This window comes from Metopolophium dirhodum, chromosome 1 (assembly GCF_019925205.1).
Source record: "Metopolophium dirhodum isolate CAU chromosome 1, ASM1992520v1, whole genome shotgun sequence".
Classification (NCBI taxonomy): domain Eukaryota; kingdom Metazoa; phylum Arthropoda; class Insecta; order Hemiptera; family Aphididae; genus Metopolophium; species Metopolophium dirhodum.
The window spans coordinates 144,299,527-144,314,269 of NC_083560.1; the positions used below are offsets into that span (position 1 = coordinate 144,299,527).

At 29.6% G+C, this 14,743-nt stretch overlaps 1 protein-coding gene across 1 annotated transcript; it reads right to left on the minus strand.

Annotated features, from left to right (window-relative positions):
* Positions 1–1,199: 1,199 nt before the first annotated feature.
* On the minus strand, positions 1,200–2,712 carry LOC132933075 (uncharacterized). Its single transcript, XM_060999405.1, has 2 exons — positions 2,656–2,712; positions 1,200–2,528 (listed from the first exon to the last, which is right to left on the minus strand). The coding sequence occupies exons 1-2, from the start codon at positions 2,710–2,712 to the stop codon at positions 1,200–1,202; spliced, it is 1,386 nt and encodes a 461-aa protein (XP_060855388.1).
* Positions 2,713–14,743: the final 12,031 nt, after the last annotated feature.

Below are 14,743 nucleotides of genomic sequence, written 5' to 3' on the forward strand. Positions count from 1 at the left end.
AACAGAAATGTTGGCTGCAAATTACTGAACTATATAATTCAGAGACAACAGGCTGTGTAAGAATAGTTTTATTATTATTTGTTGTATGCATAAAATAGTATTGTGTTTTATTTGTTATAGCCAAGAGATGCTTCATGTTTGCGATCAAAATATAAATGTGTCAAAAAACTTTTAAGGGGAACTAAAAGTGATCTATTCAAAACAGGGGGTGGTCCATTTAAAGAACATCATATAGTTTCAAGTGAATCAGAAAAAACCTTGTACACAATTTTACAACCAACAATTGAAGGACTACCAAGTCCACTTGATAGTGACCATCGTAAGTAGTACCTACTACTAGTATCATAAACAAATTTGATAAAATGTAGTTATTAATTAATTATACTCAATTTATCATATACAGTATATTTAATTAATTTAAAACTAATGAAAATAAACTATTTAAGATTTCTAACATTCTAGCTGATTTTGAAACCACTCATATTTCACAACTAGAACCTTCCAAACAAAATGAAAGCATGTTGATACAAAATAAAGAGAATCTGAATGATAATTTAGAATTTTCAATTGGCGAGGAATGCGAATCTACATATGTTTATGATGGTATAGTATAATATTATTATAATAGTAAATATTTTAATTAATACCTAATTCATAATAATGCCAAAATATGAATACAAATAAATATAAGAGCTTTGTTTGGTTAAAAAGTTATAGTCTGTCCAGCGAGAGAACATGCCGCTTCTGCGCATGCAGACTGACGAGCGAGAGAGCTCCGAGGCCCCATTTCCCCCTCTCTCGGCGTGCCGAAGACGGTCGATCGATTCGTCGCCGATCATCGGTAATCAACCACCTGTTGATTATTGCCGCCCGTATAATGATAATCTATCAATAATAGAGCGTATAATATCGTAATCGTAATTATTGTGAGCAATGTAATTTTTACAATTAATTGTATACCCTAAGCTCTAAGGTTTCGTATGAATTCGTTTTCCTTATTAATAAATAAAAAATTGAATATCAAATATTAATAAGCGTTAAACATTTTTTTTAATAGTCATCTTTAACAATTATTTCATATGCAATAAACATAATACAAAATACATAAAAAGTAGGTTAATTACCATTGTCATAACAGCTAATAAAAAAAACAAAAAAAATACATAATACATATACATAAATTATATAAATAAATATAGTTACTCTAAAGTTTCACATCCTAGATCGTCTGAATCGGACGTGTCCCCAGTGATAGTCATTACATGTAAATTGTCGTCATCCATCACATCATCGACAGTTATGTCCACATTCCAAAATCTGTCTTCTATTTTGATGACGTGTTCGACACAGTTCTTCCACATTTCGGGAGTGCATTGGTTAACACCATCAATCAAAAGTTTTTTCACATCCGGAAGTTTGAATGTGGTATTGTTGGTTTTCACATACCTTTTTACGGACGACCACGCAAGTTCAATTGGGTTCAACTCACAATGATATGGTGGCGTCCGTAATACCGTCATATTTTTAGTTTTAACGTATTCGTCAACAACCAACTTGTTGAACTGCGGTTTAATACTTTTGACGATATCCATGAGTCGTACCTTGTTGATCGGCCTTTGGAATGGTTCACCCTTTTCTTCAAGCCAACTTTCAATTTCCACCTTTTTCCAGCTTAATGTTGGGCATTTTTCTAATTTTACCGAGTGGTAAGGCGCATTATCCATAACTATGACAGAATTGTCTTTAAGTAATGGAATGACGTCTTTTAACCAATCGAAAAACACATCGCCATTCATTTCTTGGTGGTAATCTGAAGAATCTTTTTTGGATTCGAATACCAATAAACCACCGTCGACAAAACCCTCATTCGACCCAATATGAACAACAATAAGTCGTTTGCCTCTTGTTGTTGGATTCGGTGCGCCAGTTGAAAGACCGCTCAAAAAGGCATCTCTGTGGGACGTAACGGTATTATCCCGCCAAATTCTATCGTTGCAGTCACCTGCGTTAACCCATGTCTCGTCCAGATAATAGATCGTTCTTCTTTGTTCCCGGTATTTACGTATATCCTCAATATATTTTGTGCGCCACAACACAATATCATCTCTCTCTATGAGAGCGCTGTTACGACCGCGTTTGACATGTACACAATTTAGGTCACGTATAAGTAAATTTAGAACCGACCTTTTGTAAGTGTTTAGGTCTGGGTCTTCGTTTACAGCTCTTAAAATCTTGTCCAGTGTTGGTAATTGTTTTCGGAACCAAAATTCGTGCACCTTCCTCCGTATGGCGTCACGTTCAAAATCATCAATTTTGTCCTTGAATGTCGCTCGAATCTTGGATTTATTTGGTGAACTCACAGTTTTATTATTTTTATATTCAGAAATGGTTAACTGGATATTATTTTGCCCAATTCCCAATTCTTTAGATATTATCTTCACGACTTCTTTTACCTTTAGCGTTGGCTGTTGTACAATTTTGGATTTATATAGGTTAACGATCATCAGTTTTTGACGACTGCCGACGAACTGAAAAAATAGGACAAAAAAATATATTACAAAAAATACGTAGCCATTACAAATTAAATAATACACATAAAAAAATTACAAAATAAAATAAATTAAAAAAAAACAATTACAATTTATGAATACTTACTTTTCCTCTAGGGTTCACCTTTAATGGTGTTATATGAACTGGTCTCTCATCACTCATTTTTAAATTATAATAGTAGTACAATACAAAAAAATATATATTAATTATTATAATTTTCACTGCAGTTACGTATCGTAAAAAATAGTAAACACACTACGCGCGGGAAAGTAGATACTATACGTCACTACGATGCATCTACTGTTATCGATCAAATCGTTGCCACTTGCCACCGCAGCGTTGTCGTCGGACACGTGCAGCCGGTCGTCGGAGCACGTCGTCGTTCGTCGGAACTCATGCGCGAAAACAGAACGATTTTGGTCGATCCGCGGCATGTTCTCTCGCTGGACAGACTATAGTATGTAGGTACTCTAGTGTTTCCAATTAAAGTGTAGAAGTGTTGTGACACTTTTTTAAAACAAACAACATGTACCATAGCACTTTTTCAAACCAAATAAAAATTAAATGATTGCGTTTATTTAAAATTAGTAAATGTTATATATTTTCTGAAATATTTAACTCGTCGATTTCGAGTCATTTATTTGTTTTAATTCCACTGTGGTTTTTTTTGTTATTATTTGTATATAATATTAATTAATGATGACCGAGTCAAGAGACCTAGAGTCAAAATGGCCGCATTTAAATAATTATTTTAAACAGCTACCTGCGGATATTTCGGATGTCAGTGGAAATTTTGTGTTCAAATGTGTCCTTTGCCTACCAAAAACGAAATTATTGTCAACTTCTAAAACATCAAATTCGAATCATAAAACTCATATTAAGGTAAGTTTAAAGTGGTATCATAATATTAATTAATAGGTAATTAATATTTTTTTAACTATACATTTATTCTTAACTTTTTGTAACTACCTACTTAATTATTGAATATTAAAATTTTTTTTTTTTATTTTTAATCTAGAAATTATACAATCTGTACATAAAAACAAAAAGTACAATAAGCATAAGTGATGGTTATTTTTTTATTATAATTTATGATCTTGAATATCTTGAGGGAAGAACCAACCAGCGAAGGCACTTCGGCGTGAATTTACAATTTATTTATGATTTTTGATTTTTAATTTATAAGATCTCGAGGCCATTGTCGCTTGAGTCTTCTAGGAGGATTTCCAGGGATGGAGATGGATAGTAACTTTTTAACATGTGGGTTTGTGTGGTTATGAAGGCGGTTTCTGAATTTGGAGTAAAAAAGCTTGGCTGTTTCGGTGACTTTAGGAATATGGAGATCTGTGTGAAGGGTGTGATTAGAGATATAAGGAGGACAGTTGGTTATAAGTCTGAGAATTTTGGATTGGAACACTTGGATTTTTTGAATGTTCGATTTTTTGGCAGTGCCCCAGACCTGTATACCATATAACCATATTGGTTTAAGGAGGAGATTATATATGTGAATTTTGGTTCGGAGGGATAGTTTTGAGAACTTACTTAGAATTTATATATACATAATAGATAATACATCCATACATTTAAAAGTAGATAGTATCTAAAATGCTATAGATATATGTTTCATTATTTTAATTTTTAGCTCGTGTCTAATTAATATTAATTTAACAATTTAATAATTAATAGAACATTAAATATAATTTTTTTTTAATTTTGACTAAATTTTTAAAACACTGATATTAATATATTATAATTATATAAATACAAGTTTGGTGTAGGTTACATATTATATACATACCTTATAATTTAATATTTATTCAATTAAATATATGTTTTAGTGATGAGGTAAATAAAATTAATTTACTAATAATTTTATGTTAAATTCATTTTTTTTTTTAGCATGTACATCCAAATGAATTAAATACGTTTAATATTAGTAATTTCTGTGCAACCATATAAACAGTTAAAGTTATCTGAAGTTGGACAAGTTTCTAAAAAACTTACTCAAAAAGAATTTGACCGAGAAAATTTAAAGCTTATTATTAATACTGTATCACCGTTTTCTATGATTGAACATCCTGCGTTCATAAATTATTGTAAATTAACATCTAATAAAGTACCAATGTGTAGAGGAAATTTAATGAGAGATATAAATTGTTTATATAATGGTATAATTCAAGAATTAAAAACTGAACTGTCCAAATGTTTGCATTACTGCTGATTGCTGGAGCATTTTTCACAGGTAATACAATACATTAGTAAATTACACCTGGTAAAATAGACATTTTATTTTATTTCAGGTCTTTTATGGGATTTACAGTGGATTGGCTTAATCCTACTACACTAGAAAGTAACTCAAAAGAACTTGCTTGCAGGCGTATGTTGGGAAGACATACATGTGATGCAATTGCAGAACTTATTGATAAAGTACTCACTGAATTTGACTTACAAAGTAAAACCACACTGCTTGTAACAGACAATGCAGCAAATTTTGTAAAAGCATTCAAGTAAGTAGTACCTATTCTAGATGTATTTGTTTTGAATTAAATAAATATTTAAATTATTTTAGAGTATATAACACTAATGAAAGTGATAGAAGTGGGTTGAGTGGCTGTAGTACTGGAAGGAATACAGTCATTGAAGAACCTAAAAATGATGAAGTACTGAGAACCATAATCATAGCGGATATTCTTGATAATGGTGATGATTTTGATGATTCATCAGAAATAAAACTACCCAAACACCAAAGGTGTGCAGCACATACATTAAATTTAATAGCTACAGCTGAAAAAGATAATACTTATAAGGTTAACAGTCGACGTGTATTTAGTAAATGTCAAGCAATTTTTAATAAACAAAATCAGTCTTCACAGTGCGCTGATAAAATCAAAGAAATTCTCGGACGATATCTCATAACACCAAATGCTACAAGGCAAGTTATATTATTATTCATAAATGAATAATATTAAAAATATAGTTATGTTTTATATTGAAACAATTTATTTTAAATTAATTTTTAGATGGAATTCTTTTTACGATGTTACTAAATGTATTGTGGGCAATATAACTAAAATAGAAAAAGTATTTGAAGTAGTTCAACTACCTCCTTTTACAGTTCAAAAAGACGTCTCATTCTTAATTGAGTATTGCAAGGTATTATAATTTATACTTATACATAATTCAAAACAAAAAGTATTTCTGTTGAATAATGACATGTTGTTTTATAAAGCTTATTAATATTTAGGTAATTTTTTTTATTTGCATTGACTTTTTCATATTTTTAAATACCACCAAGTACCTAAATACTACAATGATGAATAAATTCATATTTGTAAAAAGGTATCTAGTATATTTTCAACTTTTTTCTCAGAATCTCAAAATAAAAAAAGTAAATTTTACAATAATATGTTGATTTTAAATTAAAATGTTTAAAACTATTAGTTCAATAATTGTCAATTTATTGTTACCCAGTGTCGGATAAACCACCAGGGCACTTGGTGCATTGCACCAGGATCCCAACTCTTTAAAAAATAGGGGGGCCCCGATATTATGAATACCAAACTATCAAAGTACCATAAAATAAAATAGGTTCTTATGGTAACCATGTATTTTTTATTTTTTACAAATAGTATATAAGATTTTGGTTTGAAACTATTTTTAATTTATTTCCATTGGTGGGTTAATTAATGTGAATATTTGATTGATTGTTATTATTTTTTCTATACTTATTATCGTGTATGCTGGTACACCGATTGACCAATACGGCGAATTACGATAACGTCGCACGTCGCGTTGCACTCAGCGCAGCGTGAGTGCGCTACCAAAACCAAAAATAGATGTATTGAATTCGAACATTTCCCATTAGTACGATAACGAATTATATATTATTATTGTTTTCATTGACACACCACACACGTTCAACACAAATATTATTAAGTTTATCATTAATCGACCATCGCGTGTGGCGAGTGTTTTAATTGTACGTTCGACTATTTTGTAATTAATTAAAATATATTATACATATTATACCTAATCTTGTCAACTTAAACTATGTCAACATTGTCAACGTCAATGCAGTATTTATCCGGATCAGTGAAAAGAAAAATGAAAGAAGAAAGAGAAAACAAAATTAAAAAAATGGCTGGGTCAATGGACCGATTTTTAAAAAAAAAAATTAAGTACCTAGATAAGTTGTAAATAAATAGAGACATGGAGCTTACAAAAATTATGTGAAATGCATATATAAATCAAGTCTTTACTTATGAATTATAGATCTATGGAAAAACTTCCAGTTACTAATAAATATTTTAAATAAATGATGGTTTGAAAATTAACTATATATTTTAGCTGAGTTTGAATCAATGAACTCTGGAGACAGTAATAATAATAACAATGTTGATGCCGTTGATGGTAAAAATGAAGTTGTTGTAGAACAAATTTTGAACTGTGTTGATCCTGTAGCATCTACCTCAAGTAAGTATCTAATTTATGAAGTTAATCTTAAAACGAATTCAACAATTTTAAAGGGTTAAGAAAAATAAAAGTATATTCAACAAATATAATTAAATCTAAATTTAAAATTATTTAATTAATAGCACAGTGTTATTACTGAATAAATAATTTAAATAAATGATGGTTTGAAAATTAACTATATATTTTAGCTGAGTTTGAATCAATGAACTCTGGAGACAATAAGAATAATAACAATGTTGATGGTAAAAATGAACTTGTTGTAGAGCAAATTTTGAATTGTGTTGAACCTGTTGCATCTACCTCCAGTAAGTATCTAAGGTCTGAAGTTAATCTTATGATTAATTTAACTATTTTAATTTGTAAATTTTAGTTGAATGTGTTGACGAGCTAGATTTAAATTTATATAATGAGTACCCAACAAACCGCGGACACTTCAGTGATCATAGAGTCCCAGATAGGATTAAACGGAGTATACTATTGTATGGACCATGCAAACCAAATATTGAATTTCCTCAAAATGAAAAACCCAGACAATTTTCCTCAGAATATTATTTCACAATGTCTAAATCTGGTAATAAAATCCCTTGCACTTGGCTTTGTTATTCAATAATTTTAAATAAAATATACTGTGAGACATGTTGGCTTTTTGCTGACCGATTTTATCAGTGGCGTGGCGTGTATATAAGCAGTGTAAGCGTTGCTTACACTTTTTATTGTAAAACGTTTTTGGGTGTATTATTTTTAAATGACCAAATTAAATTCAATTTTAGCCATGATAGTAGTATATATTTGTATGTTCACAGCCAGCTTTTCCACAGTAAAAATTTTATTTCAAGGGGGAATGTCCCCCTTGGAGCACTCAGATTTACCGTGTAACACAAAACAGAGATTTTCTACCAAATTTTGTCTTCGTGTAGCAAATTTTTTAGAAAATCTTAAAACTAAAATAATTATTTCAAGTAAAGAACACAAATTATTAAATAATAGTTTTTATTGTTAACAATTAATTCTTAATTATATTTACACAAGTTTTCTTACTTCTCTAGTAAAAGGTACATATTCTACAATACGATCATGAATTAATAAACAGTAAGCAGTTACACCTGCAAGCGATTCTGAAGCTTCAATTTCCAATTGAACATCCACTGCCGAGGCAGTAGCTGAATCGTTCTGTTTCGAAGTATCGATGACTATAATTGGAGCGTTTGTCAGAAAAGTAGAAGGACTCAATATCGGGTTACGAATACTTTTTTCATAGTACGATTCTTGAAACGATGTATACATATTATATAATAAAGTGAAATTATTTTTAGTAAAATCTAAATTCAAATTATTGTATGGATAAGCTATCGAGTTCAGAAATACTTTAACGTTTGTTAAATTACAATGGTCAAATATACTACAATCTTTCGATAACATATTTTTGCGTCCTTTTTGCAATCCAATTATGATAAATCGTGGTTTTTCTAATTTTGAAGCAGTTTTCAAATTCCATACAACTTTTTTAGCGGTTCCGAGTTCAGGATATTCAAAAGTTTCAAAAGATCTAAAAGGAATAAACAAACTTTTTTTTTTTTCTATAAGTTTCAATAATTTTAACCTTTCTTCATCGTCAACAGTTATATGTGGAACCATCCAGGCTATTTTATTTAAAACGACTTTACCTTCAGAAGCAGTTACACCAGTTTTTAAACTTGAAGCATTTAAATCGCTATGACTTCGAGTTAATATTAATTCCAATCTAGAATTCACTAATATTCTTTTATAATCTTCAAACAAACCTAACCAATATTTCAATGGAATGCAAGCACTAAATTCACCTTTATCATTTTCCGAGTGCGTTGCATTTTTAAAATTCCATTCAGAATTTTCATAACAATTGTAGTTGTCTGGTGTACCAGATAAGTAACCTTTCAACGAGCTAGTGATTCCAAGAACACGTGTACTATCTACTTCTATCCCATTGATTTCCTATCGTATTTGCTCGAAGAGGTAAGAGTAACCGATATTAGATAGTTTCACTTTGGTGGCATCAGTAATTTTTCCTTCCAAAAAAATAAAGCTTTCATGTAGATATGGATAAACATCTGTTTGCTGGATTGATATACGTATTTCGTCATTATTATTAAATGATGCTGCATACGGTGTGTATGAATGATATTCAATTTTTGTAATCTTAGAATCCGTTTCGTACTGTGAAGTTATATCCAAAATATCACTTTCAGGCATTTTGCTTTAATTGATAGCCCAGAGCTTGCAAAATTTTTTTATTCTTCACTGTCAATTTTTTTATTTTATTTGATGTTACTGGTAGCACTTTAGTCTTATGACTAGTTGTACTGATCCGATGTAGTGGGCTTATATTGAATTTTAATCCCATCTCAAGACCCGCAACGTTTAATGTGTAACACAATTGTCAATGTCTCACCAAAATTATCAATCAGATTATGATCTTGATCAACTAACTGAACGGTTATCGTATCAATATTTGTTTTATTCAATTTGTAATATATTAAATTTGATGGTGACTGTACTACTTTAGATCCTGTCGTTTCACTAGGGAAAAACTCATAAATCGAATGACTTTGAAGATGGTTGTTGAATGATCCTTGAGCTATATTGCACATTACTTTTATAGAATTAATTGTGTTTAAATTCACAGCTTTTTCTGATGTATGAGTTTCATATTCTGGCTTATATTCTCGTTTTTTAAAACCCAATACAGGTGCTATGCTATGTAAAATTTCAAAGTGTAGTATTCCATTACATTTTATATATGATCTAAAATCGTTAGGATCAACCGAAATGTCAAATGTTAAATTAGTTTTGAATTTTTCATTATAAATATTTATTTGTTCCATAACTCGATGCTTAATATCTTTAATTTCATAACATCCCTCTTCCAGTTTAATATAACACCACATACGATCATTATTATTATTATTATAGTCAACTACTTGTATAGCAAATTTATTATTATCTTTGTTAATATTCGGGAATAAATTAAATGTCTGTAAACATAACAAAGCTATTTCTGAGTCTTCGTAAAGGTTTATAGACGGAAAATAATTTGTAGATAATATGGTTGTGTTCCCGGTTAAACTTAAAGTAACTGACTCGTACATCCTGATATCTGAGATACAAATTTAATAATGAGACTCGTAACGTTTAATATGCAGAACAACTGACAATGTCTCATTAAAGTTGTCGATCGGATTATTGTTTTGATCAACTAGCTGCACAGTTATTGAATTAATCTCTGTTTTGTTTAATCTGTAATATATCAAATTTGGTGGTGACTGAACTACTTTCGATCCAGTTCTCCCACTAAGGAAAAACTCATATATTGAATGACTTAGAAGTTGGTTGTTGAATGATCCATGTGCTATATTACACATTACTTTTATAGAGTTAATTGTGTTTAAATTAGCAGCTTTTCCCGATCGATGTGCTTCATACATTGGTTTATAGGTTCTCTTTTATAACCCAAAAACAGATGCTATACTGTTTGGAATATCCAACATTAGTATTCCATTACATTTAATGTATGTTCTAAAATCAACAGGATCAATAGATACGTTGAATGTTAGCTGTGTTCTAAATTCATTATTAAAGTGAAATAACTTTTTTTTAATTTTGTTGTTAATATCTTCAATTTCATAACATCCTTCTTCCAAAATAAATATAAACGTTTTTATGATAAATCTATTACTTATTGAAGGAATAACCTCTATCTCTAACCGATTATTAGCTGAATTTATATTTGGAAATAAATTGTATGTTTGCAAACATAACAAAGCTATTTCCGAATCCTCGTAAACGTTTAGAGATGGAAAATAATTTGTAGATAATATAGTTGAATTTCCAGTCAAACTTAATGTAACAGATTTATACATTGTAAAAATTCAAGACATAAATGACCGCAGTTAAATGTATTGAAATCTTGATAGTTAGAATAGTTGTATACTATTTTAAACTCATGAAAATAATGTTGTAATTCAATTGGTGGTGGTAAATCACCAAAGCTATCGAAATAAACAAATTTGTCCTTATTTTTATAAAACGCTACCCAATGACTTCCGTCGCCTGAAGATATATCCAAGTTTAATACACCACATTCAATCGTATGAGGTTTTTTAGGTAAGTTATCACGTGAAAAGACTCCACGGAAATGATTGATTTTCAACTTTCCGACATATTTTATAATATCTTGAGACGAAAGCGGTCTGTTAGGTAGCGTGATCATCAGTTTTTTTTTCTTAACCTATTTTTGTTTGACTTCAAACCACTGCCTTTTTTTCTTTTTGAATTTTGAACAGCATTATACACACTTGCACCTCCAGACATCAAACTACCAAGTGCCGACAATCCTGCAAATATCCTAATGTCCTAAATCAACACGTTATGATAAATCCTATGGTTTGCATTATGATAAAGATAGTGATTCGTATAAAATAGGAAAACACTCTGCAACTTTTAGTCACGGTAAATTATTGCTGCTTAATAAATATTATAAATTCACACCAGGTTTATGGTCTTTATTATGTGAGAAGGAACCAAAAAAGGTACCATAAATAGATGACTGTTGTAAAACCGTTGTATGATCGAATGAAAATGGAGGAAAAACAGTTAAACGAAGAAATAGCTAAAATTAATGAAAATACAACTCCTCGAATTAGCTTAAAATCATTTAACAATACTTTACCTTCTACTCCTTTTGGGTTATTTAACGCTAAACGTAGAAAAATAACACAAGAAATTGAACCATTTGATTTTAATCAATCAGCAAGCAGTTTTTCACCTGCAGATCACATGTCTACAGATATGATTAATTTTACTTCATCACCTGATCCTAAGACAGGCAGAGGTTTATATAAAGATGTATTACCTCAAACACAATTAGTTTATTATGACGATCCGAATGAGCTAGTAACTAGATTAAATCTTCTGTCATCATCACAAAGTGTTGGTAATACTGGTGTCAATAATGAAATTATATCTATTTTAGAAGAACTGCGTGAGAGAAATATTATAGTATAATGACAACCTTAGAGAGTATAGCTAATGAGCTACATCGACCAGCGAGAAAAATATTTCTTAGACGTAGTGTGGTAACACGGTTTATTGACGACCTCTGGCAAGCTGATTTAATGGATATACAATCTCATTCTAAAAAAAAATATGGTTTTAAATTCATATTAATTGTTATAGACACATATAGCAAATATGTATTTGTGGAACCGCTGAAAAATAAATCAGGTAAAGAATGTACAAAAGGAATGTTTAATATATTGAAAAAAGCTAAACCAAAATTTTTACAGACAGATAATGGTACAGAATTTTACAATGTCCAATTCCAAGATTTAATGAAAAAGTATAAAATTAAACATTACAGTTCATACAGTGTTATCAAATGTTCAATCGCGGAACGTGTGATTCGAACTCTTAAAAATAATATATATAGACATTTTACTGCAACAGGCACATGGAATTGGTACAATACAATATCAAAAATTATACATAACTATAATAACACAAAACACAGAACAATAAAATGTACACCTAGTAAAGCTCGAATGGATACAAACAGAATTAAATTTAACACATATATAAATTCTGAAACATTGTATAAACCAAAATTTAAAGTTAACGATAAAGTACGAATATCTAAGTATAAACATACATTTACTAAAGGATATACACCAAATTGGACAACGGAAATATTTACAGTTTCAAAAGTTTTACAGACAAATCCAGTAACTTATCAACTAAAGGATGAATCAGGCAGTATAATTTTAGGTGGTTTTTATGAACAGGAAATTAAATTAACTGATTTTCCAAACACCTTTCTCATTGAACGTATTGTAAAAAAAGTTGGGAATAAAATGTTTGTTAAATGGTTAGGTTTTGATTCAAGTCAAAATTCATGGATAACATCATCAGATATTTTAAAATAATGTTTTTTTTATGTATAATATTTATTTATTTATTTATTTTTTAATAAAATAAAATATCAGTTTTTTTTACTAAGTCGAATTAATTATTTCACATGATCTCCTGATCCTCATTAGTCTGTTTTGAAAACTATATATATATATATCTACAATCGATAAAAACAAAAAACGTCATCTAGTGGTAAATAAATCAATGAAAATAATAATACTGCTGTATTTTGTTCCGCTATTAACGCTTTTAAACTGAGTCATTAAGTTTATAGTGACCATAAGCTAAAGTATTTATCCCGTCATCCATTATATAACGTTTATCATCGTTTGCACTTAGAACAAGTTTGCTCATTGTTTTCGAATGAACAACATGTTTATTTGATTGGATAAAATTCATTTTTCTATGAGTTTGTTCATCCTTGAGAGTTTTATGGTTTATAAAAGCGTTTAGTATATTCATATAATTGTTAAATTGCATGTGATTTTTAATTATATATTTCTTTACGCTTTTTGCTTTTTTTTTCTCAGCGCCATCTATAGTTTTGTAAGCATATAATTTCGGTCTTAATGAAACGAATTCTTTAATTATAATTCCTTCCATTTCATCTTTAAAGAACCCTGGTTGATTTTTATGAATTTCACTAAAGCAACAATGGTCTTTAGGATAATTAGATGTGTCAAAATATGGTAATAAACTATTTTTTAAATCATCAAAAAAATTTGTTGTTTGGATAGCATATATCAGGGAATCAGTATCCGAATATAAAGAACTAATTTTAGTACCATACCTTTTCTTCATTACATTATAATGGAAGTCATACATAAATGTTTTCGAAACGTCTAAAATTGCAAATCCTACATAAATTGCCTTGTCGAATTTAATTGTTTCCTTATGCTGATGAATGGCCATGAGATTCCTAGAATATATAGTTCTGTCTTTAAAACTAGTTTTCGCCATTAATTTTCTTGCTTTTTGTTCTGAAGAAACCAGTTTTATAGAAGTTCTTGCTCGAACATTCTCCATACATTTACCAAAAACGCTATTAATTAGCAACTTCCAGAAATCCTTCTCAAACTCGTTTTTAGCTTGTACTCTCATAGATGTACATAATTTTATGTATGATGCCATCCATTTACTTTGAGAAAAACGGATAGCTCGATGAATTTTTACTACTTTAAGACCGTGAGAAATTGCTTGTTTTAAATTTTTGTAATGTACAATATAGTTTTTTTTCGGTGATAAAGTAGTTAACAATTTCTCAACTTTCGAATTTGGTGGATATTCGTTAAACGGTAAAAATGGGAAATCATTCCGCAAGTTTACTTAATGACTCGCTCATAAAACGGAATGTATCAACAAATTTTATACTAAATTTAGGTGCGATTTCCTTGCTGAAGGATATATATTTTTCTGATGAATTAGGAATAACGTGAATATTTTGTTCATCGCAACCGAGCTCTCGAATTATGAAATGGCTATCGTACGATAAATTATGAAAGAAAATTGGAATGAATGATGGATTAGTTATTTGAAAATTACATTCGAGACAAAGACATTGTCTATATTTACCAGTAAAATGACAGTGATCTCGAACTTAAATAAAATTATTTTTTTTTAAATGTTTTGAACATTTTTTACATCTTATAATTCTTTGAAAATGTTTTTCTTCTTTTTCAGTTAATTTACCCATTGGTGTAGCAGTTTCGTAAATTGTTTTGATATTATTTCCGATATCAATCATATTTTCCATAAATTTTTTTGCTGCATTTTCACT